This window comes from Oncorhynchus mykiss, chromosome 26 (assembly GCF_057628025.1).
Source record: "Oncorhynchus mykiss isolate SJ-2025 chromosome 26, ASM5762802v1, whole genome shotgun sequence".
In the NCBI taxonomy this organism is placed as follows: Eukaryota; Metazoa; Chordata; class Actinopteri; order Salmoniformes; family Salmonidae; genus Oncorhynchus; species Oncorhynchus mykiss.
The window spans coordinates 52,615,988-52,636,430 of record NC_143047.1 but is presented as its reverse complement, the minus strand read 5'-3'; the positions used below and the strand labels follow the sequence as shown (position 1 = coordinate 52,636,430).

The 20,443-nt window shown below is 41.3% G+C and overlaps 1 protein-coding gene across 4 annotated transcripts in view; it reads right to left on the bottom strand.

The window, feature by feature from the left end:
* Positions 1-936: 936 nt before the first annotated feature.
* Positions 937-20,443, bottom strand: part of LOC110508814 (multiple C2 and transmembrane domain-containing protein 2) — a 117,669-nt gene continuing 98,162 nt past the window's right edge. For all 4 annotated transcript variants that reach the window (XM_090222070.1, XM_090222072.1, XM_090222071.1 and 1 more), the window contains 8 exons: positions 19,490-19,564; positions 19,269-19,388; positions 13,789-13,902; positions 11,123-11,164; positions 7,164-7,273; positions 4,037-4,146; positions 3,674-3,771; positions 937-2,131 (listed from right to left, as the gene is read on the bottom strand). In XM_090222070.1, the coding sequence (XP_090078196.1) occupies positions 2,057-2,131; positions 3,674-3,771; positions 4,037-4,146; positions 7,164-7,273; positions 11,123-11,164; positions 13,789-13,902; positions 19,269-19,388; positions 19,490-19,564 (744 nt within the window). In that variant the 3' untranslated portion in view covers positions 937-2,056. The remainder of the gene's footprint in view (positions 2,132-3,673; positions 3,772-4,036; positions 4,147-7,163; positions 7,274-11,122; positions 11,165-13,788; positions 13,903-19,268; positions 19,389-19,489; positions 19,565-20,443) is intronic.

Below are 20,443 nucleotides of genomic sequence, written 5' to 3'. Positions count from 1 at the left end.
ATACTGCATATGATGGGAATGAGGAAATGAGAAATTTTGAGGGTCTTGAATGTTTACATGATACTGTATATGATGGGAATGAGGATATGAGAAATGTTGAGGGTCTTGAATGTTTACATGATACTGCATATGATGGTAATTAGGAAATGAGAAATGTTGAGGGTCTTGAATGTTTACATGATACTGCATATGATGGGAATGAGGAAATGAGAAATGTTGAGGGTCTTGAATGTTTACATGATACTGAATATGATGGGAATGAGGATATGAGAAATGTTGAGGGTCTTGAATGTTTACATGATACTGAATATGATGGGAATGAGGATATGAGAAATGTTGAAGGTCTTGAATGTTTACATGATACTGCATATGATGGGAATGAGGATATGAGAAATGTTGAGGGTCTTGAATGTTTACATGATACTGTATATGATGGGAATGAGGATATGAGAAATGTTGAGGGTCTTGAATGTTTACATGATACTGAATATGATGGGAATGAGGATATGAGAAATGTTGAGGGTCTTGAATGTTTACATGATACTGCATATGATGGGAATGAGGATATGAGAAATGTTGAGGGTCTTGAATGTTTACATGATACTGTATATGATGGGAATGAGGAAATGAGAAATGTTGAGGGTCTTGAATGTTTACATGATACTGAATATGATGGGAATGAGGATATGAGAAATGTTGAGGGTCTTGAATGTTTACATGATACTGTATATGATGGGAATGAGGATATGAGAAATGTTGAGGGTCTTGAATGTTTACATGATACTGAATATGATGGGAATGAGGATATGAGAAATGTTGAGGGTCTTGAATGTTTACATGATACTGCATATGATGGGAATGAGGATATGAGAAATGTTGAGGGTCTTGAATGTTTACATGATACTGTATATGATGGGAATGAGGAAATGAGAAATGTTGAGGGTCTTGAATGTTTACATGATACTGCTGATATAGAAATCTGTAAAAACACATTTCAACCTGATCTGGATTTACAATAAAAAATAACGGTAGAGTTAAAGTAGATTTTGATTCATTCAGACATTAGATTCTATTGACGAGTTAAAGCAGATTTTGATTCATTCAGACATTAGATTCTATTGACGAGTTAAAGCAGATTTTGATTCATTCAGACATTAGATTCTATTGACGAGTTAAAGCAGATTTTGATTCATTCAGACATCTCTCCTAAAAATACAAAACTACAATTGTAGATACTTAAAACAGAAATACATTTTAAAAAGTCAGAAAAGTGGAGAAGAACAAATCAGGATAAAACTGTTTTTGATTAAATAGTATCTTTCAATAAAACAAAAATAAGTGAACAATATTATAAAAAGTGTTGAACGAAAGTCAGTGTTGAGGCCATGTTGATGTAGAGTAGGTGGAAACCACGCTGGTGATCTTTAGCCTGCTGGTGATACAATATCCATGTCTGACTGCTAATAGACACTGAACACATACAAACGCAACATGTAAAGTGTTGGTCCCATATTTCATGAGTTGAAATAAAAAATCCCAGAATTGTTCCGTACGTACAAAAAGCTTTACATTCCTCTGTTAGTGAGCATTTCTCCTTTGCCCAAGATAATCCACCCACCTGCATCCCGGCCCAGTCATGAGAAATCCATTGATTAGGGATGAAAGAATTCATTTCAATTGACTGATTTTCTTCTACAAACTGTAAGTCAGTAAAATCTTTGAAATTGTTGCATGTTGCGTTGCCATTTTTGTTCAGTATAGACGCAATGTAGCAGATGCTTTTATCCCAAAGAGACGTAGTTATGCGTGTATACATATGGGTGATCTCAGGAATTGTACCCACTATCCTGGCACAGCAAGTGCCATGTTCTACAAACTGAGCTACAGAGGACCAGTAACCCAGGAGCAGTTTTCTAACCAATTCTGAACATAGAGGAATATGATCCAGATATGGCCTGCATATCCTCCACTATACGCCCAGTTTCACAAAGGGTATGAGTCTGAAGCAGCAACAGTGTGGACATGGCCATGTCTTCCATTGGGGACCACTCCTCCATCACCTCCTCTCAATGGTTCTCTTCCTCCTCAGAGGACTCTGGGCGCTCAAAGTCTTCAGCTCGCTGTACTGCACCTACACACAGAGGAATATGGCCAGGTATCATTCATAACAGCAGAGCTGTAGGGCTACAGTGTCTGAGGAGGTCATACTACCAGTTGCGGTCACACAACAGTCACAGTAGCACTCAACTAGTGTTGCAAAATTCTGCTAACTTCCCCGATTGGAGGATTCACACACTTCCTGCTTATTCCCTCCTGAATCCACAAATCTTCCAACAGATTTCCTCCAAAAACTAGGACTTTTGGGAAAGTTAACAGAATTTTGCAACCCTACTCTCAAACTCTGTGGTGACAATAGTCACAGAAGTTATCAACTCTGTGGTGACATTAGTCACAGAAGTTATCAACTCTGTGGTGACAATAGTCACAGAAGTTATCAACTCTGTGGTGACAATAGTCACATAAGTTATCAACTCTGTGGTGACAATAGTCACATAAGTTATCAACTCTGTGGTGACAATAGTCACAGAAGTTATCAACTCTGTGGTGCCTTCGCCCGGCAACTGAAAGACACCTGACCCTAACACCTTGTATAATCCACAAGGGCTGTTAAGGAGGAAACATCATAACAGACATTAGACCGGGCTATAATTACACAGGCTGGGATATTTCAGTAGAAAGCAGTGCTGAAAGACTAGAGGTTTACTGGCTTCCTGAATCTGATCTAGAGGTTTACTGGCATCCTGCATCTGATCTAGAGGTTTACTGGCATCCTGAATCTGATTTAGAGGTTTACTGGCATCCTGAATCTGATCTAGAGGTTTACTGGCATCCTGAACCTGATCTAGAGGTTTACTGGCATCCTGAATCTGATCTAGAGGATTACTGGCTTCCTGAATCTGATTTAGAGGTTTACTGGCTTCCTGAATCTGATCTAGAGGTTATAACCTGAAATACTAGACATTTACTGCCTTCCTGAATCTGATCTAGAGGTTATAACCTGAAAGAATAGAGAATTACTGTCTCCCTGAATATGATCTAGAGGTTTACTGGCTTCCTGAATTTGATCTAGAGGTTATAACCTGAAATACTAGATGTTTACTGCCTTCCTGAATCTGATCTAGAGGTTATAACCTGAAAGACTAGATAATTACTGGCTTCCTGAATCTGATCTAGAGGTTATAACCTGAAAGACTAGATCATTACTGGCTTCTTGAATCTGATCTAGAGGTTATAACCTGAAATACTAGAGGTTTACTGGCTTCCTGAATCTGATCTAGAGCATTACTGGCTTCCTGAATATGATTTAGAGGCAATAACCTGAAAAGGATAATTCCACCACTTTTTAAACTCCCATTCACTATGTCCATCACCACACCAGTGTCTACATTGGTGAATAACGACACATTTCTATGTTCTGTAGCTACAAACATAAGAAGAAAAGGTCCATTAGGTTTTGACTTTTCATGCAGAGTTTCTACATTTACATGTGATGACTTTCCAGTTTAAGGAAGAGTACTATCCAGCTCCCCGCTAATCTCACAGTCTTCCTAAATCACTGTGTTATCTGTTGAAAAGTGGTGGAATTGCCCTTTAACCTTCTATAGACACTTACCTTGTGAACATCTGAAGGAACTCTCCTCAGGAAATCAAACACCTCATTGTTGTCGATGGCGTACGGGGCCCGTAATTTCTTGGTGAATTTATTAATTCCTGAAAACAGACATTCAGGAGAAGCAAAATAAAACAGTCTGTATAAACCAGTAATCTGGGTGGATCTGATGCAGCTATAAGTAAATTAAAAAAGAACAGGAACGAGTTGTCAATACATGTGTGTAGTTCCTTTACAGCCTATCAGCACGGCATGTATGATACTGTATTGTTCTGGTGTATTTGATATGCTGACCTCATAGAATCAATTCACATGGAAAATTGACAATAGTTCTAGATATCTTAACAAAAGAAAACATGCACTTACCCCATACTAGAAGGATATATCGTACAGGGATGAAGTATGTCAGAACTGTTACTGTCACCAGGATAAGGAAGGCAAGGTTGGAGAGGAACGGTACTGACCAGTTAAAGGTGCTGATGAAGAGAACACAATACATATTCATACTGACTAGAAACACAATACATATTCATATTGAGTGGAAACACAATACATATTGAGTAGAAACACAATACATATTCATACTGAGTAGAAACACAATACATATTCATACTGAGTAGAAACACAATACATATTCATACTGAGTAGAAACACAATACATATTCATATTGAGTAGAAACACAATACACAATACATATTCATACTGAGTAGAAACACAATACATATTCATACTGAGTAGAAATGCAATACATATTGAGTGGAAACACAATACATATTGAGTAGAAACACTAAATATTCATATTGAGTAGAAACACTAAATATTCATATTGAAGAGAAACATATGTGGATACTACAACAATATTGAGGACTACAAGATATTCAAAGATAATTACATACAGCGGAGAGGTGCAGTGGAATGTGCTGTTTCACAGGGTCAGTCATGGTAGTATGATAGGTGTTGTTTCACAGGGTCAGTCATGGTAGTATGATAGGTGTTGTTTCACAGGGTCAGTCATGGTAGTATGATAGGTGTTGTTTCACAGGGTCAGTCATGGTAGTATGATAGGTGTTGTTTCACAGGGTCAGTCATGGTAGTATGATAGGTGTTGTTTCACAGGGTCAGTCATGGTAGTATGATAGGTGTTGTTTCACAGGGTCAGTCATGGTAGTATGATAGGTGTTGTTTTACAGGGTCAGTCATGGTAGTATGATAGGTGTTGTTCTACAGGGTCAGTCATGGTAGTATGATAGGTGTTGTTTTACAGGGTCAGTCATGGTAGTATGATAGGTGTTGTTTCACAGGGTCAGTCATGGTAGTATGATAGGTGTTGTTTTACAGGGTCAGTCATGGTAGTATGATAGGTGTTGTTTCACAGGGTCAGTCATGGTAGTATGATAGGTGCAGAGGAATGTGTTGTTTCACAGGGTCAGTCATGGTAGTATGATAGGTGTTGTTCTACAGGGTCAGTCATGGTAGTATGATAGGTGCAGAGGAATGTGTTGTTTTACAGGGTCAGTCATGGTAGTATGATAGGTGTTGTTTTACAGGGTCAGTCATGGTAGTATGATAGGTGCAGAGGAATGTGTTGTTTTACAGGGTCAGTCATGGTAGTATGATAGGTGTTGTTTTACAGGGTCAGTCATGGTAGTATGATAGGTGCAGAGGAATGTGTTGTTTTACAGGGTCAGTCATGGTAGTATGATAGGTGTTGTTTTACAGGGTCAGTCATGGTAGTATGATAGGTGCAGTGGAATGTGTTGTTTTACAGGGTCAGTCATGGTAGTATGATAGGTGTTGTTTTACAGGGTCAGTCATGGTAGTATGATAGGTGTTGTTTGACAGGGTCAGTCATAGTAGTATGATAGGTGCAGAGGAATGTGTTGTTTTACAGGGTCAGTCATGGTAGTATGATAGGTGTTGTTTTACAGGGTCAGTCATGGTAGTATGATAGGTGCAGTGGAATGTGTTGTTCTACAGGGTCAGTCATGGTAGTATGATAGGTGTTGTTTTACAGGGTCAGTCATGGTAGTATGATAGGTGCAGTGGAATGTGTTGTTTTACAGGGTCAGCCATAGTAGTTCAGCACCAGTGGAGCAAATTAGGTTTAAGTGACTTGCTCAATGGCATATCGACAGATTTTTCACCTTGTCGGCTCGGGTGTTCGAACCAACACCCTTTGGGTTACCACCCCAAAGCTCTAACCGCTAGGCTACCTGCTTCCCTAACTGGTGGGTTACCACCCCAAAGCTCTAACCGCTAGGCTACCTGCCTCCCTAACTTTTGGGCTACCACCCCAAAGCTCTAACCGCTAGGCTACCTGCCTCCCTAACTTTTGGGTTACCACCCCAAAGCTCTAACCGCTAGGCTACCTGCCTCCCTAACTTTTGGGTTACCACCCCAAAGCTCTAACCGCTAGGCTACCTGCCTCCCTAACTTTTGGGTTACCACCCCAAAGCTCTAACCACTAGGCTACCTGCCTCCCTAACTTTTGGGTTACCACCCCAAAGCTCTAACCGCTAGGCTACCTGCCTCCCTAACTTTTGGGTTACCACCCCAAAGCTCTAACCGTTAGGCTACCTGCCTCCCTAACTTTTGGGTTACCACCCCAAAGCTCTAACCGCTAGGCTACCTGCCTCCCTAACTTTTGGATTACCACCCCAAAGCTCTAACCGCTAGGCTACCTGCCTCCCTAACTTTTGGGTTACCACACCAAAGCTCTAAACGCTAGGCTACCTGCCTACCTAACTTTTGGGTTACCACCCCAAAGCTCTAACCGCTAGGCTACCTGCTTTCCTAACTTTTGGGTTACCACCCCAAAGCTCTAACCGCTAGGCTACCTGCCTCCCTAACTTTTGGATTACCACCCCAAAGCTCTAACCGCTAGGCTACCTGCCTCCCTAACTTTTGGGTTACCACCCCAAAGCTCTAACCGCTAGGCTACCTGCCTCCCTACCTTGCCGCCCAACTTCATTTTGGTTGGAGGAGATATGGGCAGAAACATACAAAAAATATAAACGAAATATTGAATTGATAAAACAAAACCAATATTGACAATTCCTATTGATTGGATACGTGATAAAACATTATTGCAGGAATATAACACACTATCTAATTATTCTACATTTCATTGATAATACAAAATAATTGACATGCACCAACCAGAACCATATACAGAATAAATACTTCAAACCAGAACACCATGTCAAATCAACATTTATGGACAATTAAAATAAACACATGTCAAAACCAGAACACCATGTCAAATCAACATTTATGGACAATTAAAATAAACACATGTCAAAACCAGAACACCATGTCAAATCAACATTTATGGACAATTAAAATAAACACATGTCAAAACCAGAACACCATGTCAAATCAACATTTATGGACAATTAAAATAAACACATGTCAAAACCAGAACACCATGTCAAATCAACATTTATGGACAATTAAAATAAACACATGTCTAATTCAGACTAAAATGCTCACTTCTTAATTCTCTCCCCGAAGCATGCGATTTCCTCCAACAGGTTTTGGACAGTGATGACAGTCTCTTGAACCATGTGAATTTTTTCCATCAAACCTCGCTTCTCGGATTCCTACAGCATTAAAGGACCAGTCAGTTCTGCATGTCTTTAGATACATTAAAGGACCAGTCAGTTCTACATGTATTTAGATACATTAAAGGACCAGTCAGTTCTGCATGTCTTTAGATACATTAAAGGACCAGTCAGTTCTACATGTCTTTAGATACATTAAAGGACCAGTCAGTTCTATATGTATTTAGATACATTAAAGGACCAGTCAGTTCTACATGTCTTTAGATACATTAAAGGACCAGTCAGTTCTACATGTCTTTAGATACATTAAAGGACCAGTCAGTTCTACATGTCTTTAGATACATTAAAGGACCAGTCAGTTCTACATGTCTTTAGATACATTAAAGGACCAGTCAGTTCTGCATGTCTTTAGATACATTAAAGGACCAGTCAGTTCTACATGTATTTAGATACATTAAAGGACCAGTCAGTTCTACATGTCTTTAGATACATTAAAGGACCAGTCAGTTCTACATGTATTTAGATACATTAAAGGACCAGTCAGTTCTACATGTCTTTAGATACATTAAAGGACCAGTCAGTTCTACATGTCTTTAGATACATTAAAGGACTAGTCAGTTCTACATGTCTTTAGATACATTAAAGGACCAGTCAGTTCTACATGTCTTTAGATACATTAAAGGACCAGTCAGTTCTACATGTCTTTAGATACATTAAAGGACCAGTCAGTTCTACATGTCTTTAGATACATTAAAGGACCAGTCAGTTCTACATGTCTTTAGATACATTAAAGGACCAGTCAGTTCTACATGTCTTTAGATACATTAAAGGACCAGTCAGTTCTGCATGTCTTTAGATACATTAAAGGACCAGTCAGTTCTGCATGTCTTTAGATACATTAAAGGACCAGTCAGTTCTACATGTCTTTAGATACATTAAAGGACCAGTCAGTTCTACATGTCTTTAGATACATTAAAGGACCAGTCAGTTCTACATGTATTTAGATACATTAAAGGACCAGTCAGTTCTACATGTCTTTAGATACATTAAAGGACCAGTCAGTTCTACATGTATTTAGATACATTAAAGGACCAGTCAGTTCTACATGTCTTTAGATACATTAAAGGACCAGTCAGTTCTACATGTCTTTAGATACATTAAAGGACCAGTCAGTTCTACATGTCTTTAGATACATTAAAGGACCAGTCAGTTCTGCATGTCTTTAGATACATTAAAGGACCAGTCAGTTCTACATGTCTTTAGATACATTGAAGGACCAGTCAGTTCTACATGTCTTTAGATACATTAAAGGACCAGTCAGTTCTACATGTCTTTAGATACATTAAAGGACCAGTCAGTTCTACATGTCTTTAGATACATTAAAGGACCAGTCAGTTCTACATGTCTTTAGATACATTAAAGGACCAGTCAGTTCGACATGTCTTTAGATACATTAAAGGACCAGTCAGTTCTACATGTCTTTAGATACATTAAAGGACCAGTCAGTTCTACATGTCTTTAGATACATTAAAGGACCAGTCAGTTCTACATGTCTTTAGATACATTAAAGGACCAGTCAGTTCTACATGTCTGACAGACAGATCCTCTACAGTCAGACAGAACCTCTACAGTCAGACAGAACGTCTACAGTCAGACAGACAGAACCTCTGCAGTCAGACAGACAGAACCTCTACAGTCAGACAGACAGATCCTCTACAGTCAGACAGACAGATCCTCTACAGTCAGACAGACAGATCCTCTGCAGTCAGACAGACAGATCCTCTACAGTCAGACAGACAGAACCTCTGCAGTCAGACAGACAGAACCTCTACAGTCAGACAGACAGATCCTCTACAGTCAGACAGACAGAACCTCTACAGTCAGACAGACAGATCCTCTACAGTCAGACAGACATATCCTCTACAGTCACAGACAGATCCTCTACAGTCACAGACAGATCCTCTACAGTCAGACATAATCTCTACAGTCAGACAGACAGATCCTCTACAGTCAGACAGACAGAACCTCTACAGTCAGACAGACAGAACCTCTACAGTCAGACAGACAGAACCTCTACAGTCAGACAGACATATCCTCTACAGTCAGACAGACAGATCCTCTACAGTCAGACAGACAGAACCTCTACAGTCAGACAGACAGATCCTCTACAGTCAGACAGAGAGAACCTCTACAGTCAGACAGACAGAACCTCTACAGTCAGACAGACAGATCCTCTACAGTCAGACAGACATATCCTCTACAGTCAGACAGACATATCCTCTACATTCACAGACAGATCCTCTACAGTCACAGACATATCCTCTACAGACAGACATATCCTCTACAGTCAGACAGACAGAACCTCTACAGTCAGACAGAACCTCTACAGTCAGACAGAACCTCTACAGTCAGACAAATCCTCTACAGTCAGACAGACAGATCCTCTACAGTCAGACATAACCTCTACAGACAGACAGACAAATCCTCTACAGACAGGCCTGTGAACAGCCCTGCTAGCAGTCAGACAGATCCTGTACAGTCAGACAGACAGATCCTCTACAGTCAGACAGAACCTCTACAATCAGACAGAACCTCCACAGTCAGACAGAACCTCCACAGTCAGACAGACAGATCCTCTACAATCAGACAGACAGATACTCTACAGCCAGACAGAACCTCCACAGTCAGACAGACAGATCCTCTACAGTCAGACAGAACCTCCACAGTCAGACAGACAGATCATCTACAGTCAGACAGACAGATCCTCTACAGTCAGACAGATCCTCTACAGTCAGACAGACAGATCATCTACAGTCAGACATATCCTCTACAGTCAGACAGACAGATCCTCTCCAGTCAGACAGATCCTCTACAGTCAGACAGACAGATCCTCTACAGTCAGACAGACAGATCCTCTACAGTCAGACAGACAGATCCTCTAGAGTCAGACAGAACCTCCACAGTCAGACAGACATATCCTCTACAGTCAGACAGAACCTCTACAGTCAGACAGACAGAACCTCTACAGACAGACAGAACCTCTACAGACAGACAGACAGATCCTCTACAGTCAGACAGACAGATCCTCTACAGTCAGACAGACAGGTCCTCTACAGTCAGACAGACAGATCCTCTACAGTCAGACAGACAGGTCCTCTACAGTCAGACAGACAGGTCCTCTACAGTCAGACAGACAGATCCTCTACAGTCAGACAGATCATCTACAGTCAGACAGATCCTCTACAGTCAGACAGACAGATCCTCTCCAGTCAGACAGACAGATCCTCTCCAGTCAGACAGATCCTCTACAGTCAGAACCTCTACAGTCAGACAGACAGAGCTTCTACAGTCAGACAGATCCTCTATGTAGAAACCCAGCATTATCAGTCATTACCAACTAAAGTTACTATGTAGAAACCAGGTATTATGAGTCATTACTATGTAGAAACTAGCATTATCAGTCATTACCAACTAAAAATACTATGTAGAAACCAGGTATTATGAGTCATTACTATGTAGAAACCCAGCATTATCAGTCATTACCAACTAAAAATACTATGTAGAAACCAGGTATTATGAGTCAATACTATGTAGAAACCCAGCATTATAAGCTATTACTATGTAGAAACTCAGCATGATCAGTCATTACTATGTAGAAACTCAGCATTATCCGGCATTACTATGTAGAACCCCAGCATTATCAGTCATTACCATGCAGAACCCTAAGCATCATCAGTCATTAATATGTCGAAACTCAGCATTATTAGTCATTACTATGTAGAAACTCAGCATTATCAGTCATTACGATGTAGAACCCCAACATTATCAGTCATTACTATGTAGAAACCAGGTATAGTCATTATGAAACATAATGGGAAACTATGCTACCTTTTCATCTTCATCATCTTCATCGCCCAAGTCCATATTATCCTAGAAAGAAAAGATTAGTAAAGTGAACGATGGGAAATGTCCAGACCTGTGGTTCACTACATTAATCCAGGCATTATTATGAGCTGTCCTCCCCTCAGCAGCCTCCACTGGTTGGTGTACAGTAGTAGGTCCATGTAGTGTGTCAGGATGCGAACAGATGACCTCACATGACTGATCCTCTGCACTGACTAACACATGGTCATGCTGAGGGATTTGGTAGTAGTTTTAGAATCTAGGAGATATTGGTAGTAGTTCTAGAATCTAGGGGATAGTGGTAGTAGTTCTAGAATCTAGGAGATAGTGGTAATAGTTGTAGAATCTAGGGGATAGTGGTAGTTGTAGAATCTAGGGGATATTGGTAGCAGTTGTAGAATCTAGGAGATAGTGGTAATAGTTGTAGAAGCTAGGAGATAGTGGTAATAGTTGTAGAATCTAGGAGATAGTGGTATTTGTAGAATCCAGGAGATGGTGGTAGTTGTAGAATCTAGGAGATAGTGGTAATAGTTGTAGAATCTAGGAGATAGTGGTAATAGTTGTAGAATCTAGGAGATAGTGGTAATAGTTGTAGAATCTAGGAGATAGTGGTAATAGTTGTAGAATCTAGGAGATAGTGGTAATAGTTCTAGAATCTAGGAGATAGTGGTAATAGTTGTAGAATCTAGGGGATAGTGGTAGTAGTTCTAGAATCTAGGAGATAGTGGTAATAGTTCTAGAATCTAGGGGATAGTGGTAATAGTTGTAGAATCTAGGGGATAGTGGTAGTTGTAGAATCTAGGGGATATTGGTAGCAGTTGTAGAATCTAGGAGATAGTGGTAATAGTTGTAGAAGCTAGGAGATAGTGGTAATAGTTGTAGAATCTAGGAGATAGTGGTATTTGTAGAATCCAGGAGATGGTGGTAGTTGTAGAATCTAGGAGATAGTGGTAATAGTTGTAGAATCTAGGAGATAGTGGTAATAGTTGTAGAATCTAGGAGATAGTGGTAATAGTTGTAGAATCTAGGAGATAGTGGTAATAGTTGTAGAATCTAGGAGATAGTGGTAATAGTTCTAGAATCTAGGAGATAGTGGTAATAGTTGTAGAATCTAGGGGATAGTGGTAGTAGTTCTAGAATCTAGGAGATAGTGGTAATAGTTCTAGAATCTAGGGGATAGTGGTAATAGTTGTAGAATCTAGGAGATAGTGGTAGTAGTTGTAGAATCTAGGAGATAGTGGTAATAGTTATCGAATCTAGGAGATAGTGGTAATAGTTCTAGAATCAGGGAGATATTGGTAATAGTTGTAGAATCTAGGATATAGTGGTAATAGTTGTAGAATCTAGGAGATCGTGGTAGTAGTTCTAGAATCTAGGAGATAGTGGTAATAGTTGTAGAATCTAGGGGATAGTGGTAATAGTTGTAGAATCTAGGAGATAGTGGTAATAGTTGTAGAATCTAGGATATAGTGGTAATAGTTGTATAATCTAGGAGATAGTGGTAATAGTTGTAGAATCTAGGAGATAGTGGTAATAGTTGTAGAATCTAGGAGATAGTGGTAACAGTTGTAGAATCTAGGGGATAGTGGTAATAGTTGTAGAATCTAGGGGATAGTGGTAATAGTTGTAGAATCGAGGGGATAGTGGTAATAGTTGTAGAATCTAGGAGATAGTGGTAATAGTTCTAGAATCAGGGAGATATTGGTAATAGTTGTAGAATCTAGGAGATAGTGGTAATAGTTGTAGAATCTAGGGGATAGTGGTAATAGTTGTAGAATCTAGGAGATAGTGGCAGTTGTAGAATCTAGGGGATAGTGGTAATAGTTGTAGAATCTAGGGGATAGTGGTAGTAGTTCTAGAATCTAGGGGATAGTGGTAATAGTTGTAGAATCTAGGGGATAGTGATAATAGTTGTAGAATCTAGGGGATAGTGGTAATAGTTGTAGAATCTAGGGGGTAGTGGTAATAGTTGTAGAATCTAGGGGATAGTGATAATAGTTGTAGAATCTAGGGGATAGTGGTAATAGTTGTAGAATCTAGGGGATAGTGGTAATAGTTGTAGAATCTAGGGGATAGTGGTAATAGTTGTAGAATCTAGGGGATAGTGGTAATAGTTGTAGAATCTAGGGGATAGTGGTAATAGTTGTAGAATCTAGGGGATAGTGGTAATAGTTGTAGAATCTAGGGGATAGTGGTAATAGTTGTAGAATCTAGGGGATAGTGGTAATAGTTGTAGAATCTAGTAGATAGTGGTAGTAGTTCTAGAATCTAGGAGATAGTGGTAATAGTTGTAGAATCTAGGGGATAGTGGTAATAGTTGTAGAATCTAGGGGATAGTGGTAATAGTTGTAGAATCTAGGGGATAGTGGTAATAGTTGTAGAATCTAGTAGATAGTGGTAGTTGTAGAATCTAGGAGATAGTGGTAGTTGTAGAAACTAGGAGATAGTGGTAATAGTTGTAGAATCTAGGAGATAGTGGTAGTTGTAGAATCTAGGAGATAGTGGAAGTAGTTGTAGAATCTAGGAGATTGTGGTAGTAGTTGTAGAATCTAGGAGATAGTGGAAGTAGTTGTAGAATCTAGGAGATAGTGGTACTATTTGTAGGGGAATAGGATTAAACATGGCTGTTTGGAGCGAGGCGCTGTACTGACCAGGTCCTGGTTGGCCCGTCCAGATGCAATCTGAAGATAGTTCCATGTGATGAGCAGAACCAGACAGAGAGGCAACATGTAGAACTCCCAATGCCACACCGCCAGCAGGAATATCTATAGGAAGAGATGAGAGGACGGGAGAGGAGAGGAGGAGAGGAGAGGTGGAGAAGAGAAGTAGCATAGGACAGAGGGGAGCGGAGTAGGGGAGGAGAAGGAGTAGGGAAGGAAATGAGGGGAGAGGTGTAGGGGATGAGAGGGGAGGAGGAGAAGAGAGGAGTGGGGAAGAGTGGGGGAAGAGGGGAGAGGAGAGACCGGGATGAGAGGGAAGGAGAGAAGAGGATAGAAAAGGAGGGGAAGAGGAAATGAAGAGAGAAGAGGAGAGGAGTAGGAAGGGGAGAGGAGGAGATGGGAGGAGGGGAGAGGAAAGGAGAGAAGCGGAGGAAAAGAGAAGAGGAGAGAAAAGGAGAGGAGGAGGGGAGTAGAGGGGAGGAGTAGGGGGAAAGAGGAGAGGAAAGTAGTGAGGAGGGGAGTAGAGGGGAGGAGTAGGGGGAGAGGAGGGGGGAGTGCAGGGGAGGAGTAGGGGAGATGAGAGGATGAGTACAGGAGAGGAGGAGTACAGGGGAGGAGTAGGGGAGAGGAGAGGAGGAGTACAGGGGAGGAGTAGGGGAGAGGAGAGGCGGATGGGAGAAGAGGGGAGGAGAGGGGGAGGAGTAGGGGTGAGAGAAGAGGAGAAGGGAGGGGAGATGAGAGGATGAGTACAGGGGAGGAGTAGGGGAGAGGAGAGGCAGATGGGAGAAGAAGGGAGGATAAACTGATAAAGGGTCACTTCATTAACTGAACATTAAATACATGACATACACTGTATTTACCATACACTCCATCTCTTCTTCTCCTCTAGTGGGACCAGTCTACACTGTAGCTGAGGCTAGATCCTATCTTCTTCTCCTCTAGTGGGACCAGTCTACACTGTAGCTGAGGCTAGATCCTATCTTCTTCTCCTCTAGTGGGACCAGTCTACACTGTAGCTGAGGCTAGATCCTATCTTCTTCTCCTCTAGTGGGACCAGTCTACACTGTGGCTGAGGCTAGATCCTATCTTCTTCTCCTCTAGCGGGACCAGTCTACACTGTAGCTGAGGCTAGATCCTATCTTCTTCTCCTCTAGTGGGACCAGTCTACACTGTAGCTGAGGCTAGATCCTATCTTCTTCTCCTCTAGTGGGACCAGTCTACACTGTAGCTGAGGCTAGATCCTATCTTCTTCTCCTCTAGTGGGACCAGTCTACACTGTAGCTGAGGCTAGATCCTATCTTCTTCTCCTCTAGTGGGACCAGTCTACACTGTAGCTGAGGCTAGATCCTATCTTCTTCTCCTCTAGTGGGACCAGTCTACACTGTAGCTGAGGCTAGATCCTATCTTCTTCTCCTCTAGTGGGACCAGTCTACACTGTAGCTGAGGCTAGGGTCCTATCTTCTTCTCCTCTAGTGGGACCAGTCTACACTGTAGCTGAGGCTAGATCCTATCTTCTTCTCCTCTAGTGGGACCAGTCTACACTGTAGCTGAGGGCTAAGGCTAGATCCTGACCTCTCACAGTACATATCTATAGCAGGGGCTAGAATTTGTCCTCTCACAGTACATATCTATAGCAGGGGCTAGAATCTGCCCTCTCACAGTACATATCTATAGCAGGGGCTAGAATCTGTTCTCTCACAGTACATATTTATAGCAAGGGCTAGAATATATCCTCTCACAGTACATATATATAGCATGGGCTAGAATCTATCCTCTCACAGTACATATCTATAGCAAGGGCTAGAATATATCCTCTCACAGTACATATCTATAGCAGGGGGTAGAATCTATCCTCTCACAGTACATATCTATAGCAGGGGCTAGAATCTATCCTCTCACAGTAAATATCTATAGCAGGGGCTAGAATCTGTCCTCTCACAGTACATATCTATAGCAGGGGCTAGAATCTATCCTCTCACAGTACATATCTATAGCAGGGGCTAGAATCTGTCCTCTCACAGTACATATATATAGCAGGGGCTAGAATCTATCCTCTCACAGTATATACAGTGGGGCAAAAAAGTATTTAGTCAGCCACCAATTGTGCAAGTTCTCCCACTTAAAAAGATGAGAGAGGCCTGTAATTTTCATCATAGGTACACTTCAACTATGACAGACAAAATGAGAAAAAATATCCAGTGTATGTGTCTGCTCAAACGGTCAGAAACAGACTCCATGAGGGTGGTATGAGGGCCCGACGTCCACAGGTGGGGGTTGTGCTTACAGCCCAACACCGTGCAGGACGTTTGGCATTTGCCAGAGAACACCAAGATTGGCAAATTCGCCACTGGCGCCCTGTGCTCTTCACAGATGAAAGCAGGTTCACACTGAGCACATGTGACAGACGTGACAGTCTGGAGACGCCGTGGAGAACGTTCTGCTGCCTGCAACATCCTCCAGCATGACCGGTTTGGCGGTGGGTCAGTCATGGTGTTGGGTGGCATTTCTTTGGGGGGCCGCACAGCCCTCCATGTGCTCGCCAGAGGTAGCCTGACTGCCATTAGGTACCGAGATGAGATCCTCAAACCCCTTGTGAGACCATATGCTGGTGCGGTTGGCCCTGGGTTCCTCCTAATGCAAGACAATGCTAGACCTCATGCGGCTGGAGTGTGTCAGCAGTTCCTGCAAGAGGAAGGCATTGATGCTATGGACTGGCCCGTCCGTTCTCCAGACCTGAATCCAATTGAGCACATCTGGGACATTATGTCTCGCTCCATCCACCAACGCCACGTTGCACCACAGACTCTCCAGGAGTTGGTGGATGCTTTAGTCCAGGTCTGGGAGGAGATCCCTCAGGAGTCCATCCGCCACCTCATCAGGAGCATGCCCAAGCGTTGTAGGGAGGTCATACAGGCACATGGAGGCCACACACACTACTCAGCCTCATTATGACTTGTTTTAAGGACATTACATCAAAGTTGGATCAGCCTGTAGTGTGGTTTTCCACTTTAATTTTGAGTGTGACTCCAAATCCAGACCTCCATGGGCTGATACATTTGATTTCCATTGATCATTTTTTGTGTGATTTTGTTGTCAGCACATTCAACTATGTAAAGAAAAAAGTATTTCATACGAATATTTAATTAATTCAGATCTAGGATGTGTTATTTTAGTGTTCCCTTAATTTTTTTGAGCAGTGTATATAGTACGTAGAGTGTACAGTGCCTTGCGAAAGTATTCGGCCCCCTTGAACTTTGCGACCTTTTGCCACATTTCAGGCTTCAAACATAAAGATATAAAACTGTATTTTTTGTGAAGAATCAACAACAAGTGGGACACAATCATGAAGTGGAACGACATTTATTGGATATTTCAAACTTTTTTAACAAATCAAAAACTGAAAAATTGGGCGTGCAAAATTATTCAGCCCCTTTACTTTCAGTGCAGCAAACTCTCTCCAGAAGTTCAGTGAGGATCTCTGAACGATCCAATGTTGACCTAAATGACTAATGATGATAAATACAATCCACCTGTGTGTAATCAAGTCTCCGTATAAATGCACCTGCACTGTGATAGTCTCAGAGGTCCGTTAAAAGCGCAGAGAGCATCATGAAGAACAAGGAACACACCAGGCAGGTCCGAGATACTGTTGTGAAGAAGTTTAAAGCCGGATTTGGATACAAAAAGATTTCCCAAGCTTTAAACATCCCAAGGAGCACTGTGCAAGCGATAATATTGAAATGGAAGGAGTATCAGACCACTGCAAATCTACCAAGACCTGTAAACTTCCCTCTAAACTTTCAGCTCATACAAGGAGAAGACTGATCAGAGATGCAGCCAAGAGGCCCATGATCACTCTGGATGAACTGCAGAGATCTACAGCTGAGGTGGGAGACTCTGTCCATAGGACAACAATCAGTCGTATATTGCACAAATCTGGCCTTAATGGAAGAGTGGCAAGAAGAAAGCCATTTCTTAAAGATATCCATAAAAAGTGTCGTTTAAAGTTTGCCACAAGCCACCTGGGAGACACACCAAACATGTGGAAGAAGGTGTTCTGGTCAGATGAAACCAAAATTGAACTTTTTGGCAACAATGCAAAACGTTATGTTTGGCGTAAAAGCAACACAGCTCATCACCCTGAACACTGTCAAACATGGTGGTGGCAGCATCATGGTTTGGGCCTGCTTTTCTTCAGCAGGGACAGGGAAGATGGTTAAAATTGATGGGAAGATGGATGGAGCCAAATACAGGACCATTCTGGAAGAAAACCTGATGGAGTCTGCAAAAGACCTGAGACTGGGACAGAGATTTGTCTTCCAACAAGACAATGATCCAAAACATAAAGCAAAATCTACAATGGAATGGTTCAAAAATAAACATATCCAGGTGTTAGAATGGCCAAGTCAAAGTCCAGACCTGAATCCAATCGAGAATCTGTGGAAAGAACTGAAAACTGCTGTTCACAAATGCTCTCCATCCAACCTCACTGAGCTCGAGCTGTTTTGCAAGGAGGAATGGGAAAAAATTTCAGTCTCTCGATGTGCAAAACTGATAGAGACATACCCCAAGCGACTTACAGCTGTAATCGCAGCAAAAGGTGGCGCTACAAAGTATTTTAACTTAAGGGGGCTGAATAATTTTGCACGCCCAATTTTTCAGTTTTTGATTTGTTAAAAAAGTTTGAAATATCCAATAAATGTCGTTTCACTTCATGATTGTGTCCCACTTGTTGTTGATTCTTCACAAAAAAATACAGTTTTATATCTTTATGTTTGAAGCCTGAAATGTGGCAAAAGTTCGCAAAGTTCAAGGGGGCCGAATACTTTCGCAAAGCACTGTATATATATATATATATATATATGAATGAATATGAGAACAAACACTATTGTAAATACAACCCATATTTATGTTTATTTATATTCCCTTGTGTACTTTAACCATTTGTACATCGTTACAACACTGTATATATATATATACAGCTCCATTCAACCCCTCCCATCTATATATATAATATGACATTTGTAATGTCTTTATTGTTTTGAAACCTCTGTATGTGTGATGTTTACTGTTACTTTTGATTGTTTATTTCACTTTTGTATATTATCTACCTAACTTGCTTTGGCAATGTTAACACGTTTCCCATGCCAATAAAGCCCCTTGAATTGAATTAAATTGAGAGAGAGAGAGAGCGAGAGAGAGAGAGAGAGAGAGAGAGGAGACGGGGAAACAGACAGAGAGAGAGAGAGAGAGAGTTCAAGGAGAGGCTGACTGCTACAGACAGCGACAGAGAGAGAGGCTGACTGCTACAGACAGAGACAGAGAGAGATAGATTCCCAAATTGAGAACACCTATTGACTGGAAATGGGGAACCCCCTGCTAGGGATTCTGGTTGTATGGGAGACACTGTAGATGGTGCTGCTATACTACAGTATATCTAGTTTAGATGTTGAAAAGGGTGACTGCCTCACCAGGAAGGCTATGAGACTCCTCTGGAAACTCTCCCACTGGAAACAGCTGTTGATGTACTGGAATGTGGATTGCACTGCTCTGTAAAGGTTACGCACGCGGTACACGTTACGCGCCAACATCTGGAACAAATACAGAAACACACCTTATAAAGATGCAGAGAACAACACAAAATGGCTGCCTGTTTCACAACATTTGAACTATGGAGATTCATTTAGCAAACCTTTTTAGAAAACTTTGGATTGTCTTCCATGAATTTCTTCTCCTTTGGTTTAAATGTTCTGATAGCTGCTCTGACCTAAAAACACAAGATGAAAACAGAAGTCAAATGGAGAGAGATGGAAGAAGACACAGGATGTTCCTGTTTAAATGGAGAGAGAGATGGAGGAAGACACAGGTTGTTCCTGTTTCAATAGAGAGAGATGGAGGAAGACACAGGTTGTTCCTGTTTAAATGGAGAGAGATGGAGGAAGACACAGGTTGTTCCTGTTTAAATAGAGAGAGATGGAGGAAGACACAGGTTGTTCCTGTTTAAATAGAGAGAGATGGAGGAAGACACAGGTTGTTCCTGTTTAAATAGAGAGAGATGAGGAAGACACAGGTTGTTCCTGTTTAAATGGAGAGAGATGGAGGAAGACACAGGTTGTTCCTGTTTAAATAGAGAGAGATGGAAGAAGACACAGGTTGTTCCTGTTTAAATAGAGAGAGATGGAGGAAGACACAGGTTGTTCCTGTTTAAATAGAGAGAGATGGAGGAAGACACAGGTTGTTCCTGTTTAAATAGAGAGAGATGGAGGAAGACACAGGTTGTTCCTGTTTAAATAGAGAGAGATGAGGAAGACACAGGTTGTTCCTGTTTAAATAGAGAGAGATGGAGGAAGACACAGGTTGTTCCTGTTTAAATAGAGAGAGATATGAGGAAGACACAGGTTGTTCCTGTTTAAATAGAGAGAGATGGAAGAAGACACAGGTTGTTCCTGTTTAAATAGAGAGAGATGAGGAAGACACAGGTTGTTCCTGTTTAAATAGAGAGAGATGGAGGAAGACACAGGTTGTTCCTGTTTAAATAGAGAGAGATGAGGAAGACACAGGTTGTTCCTGTTTAAATAGAGAGAGATGAGGAAGACACAGGTTGTTCCTGTTTAAATAGAGAGAGATGGAGGAAGACACAGGTTGT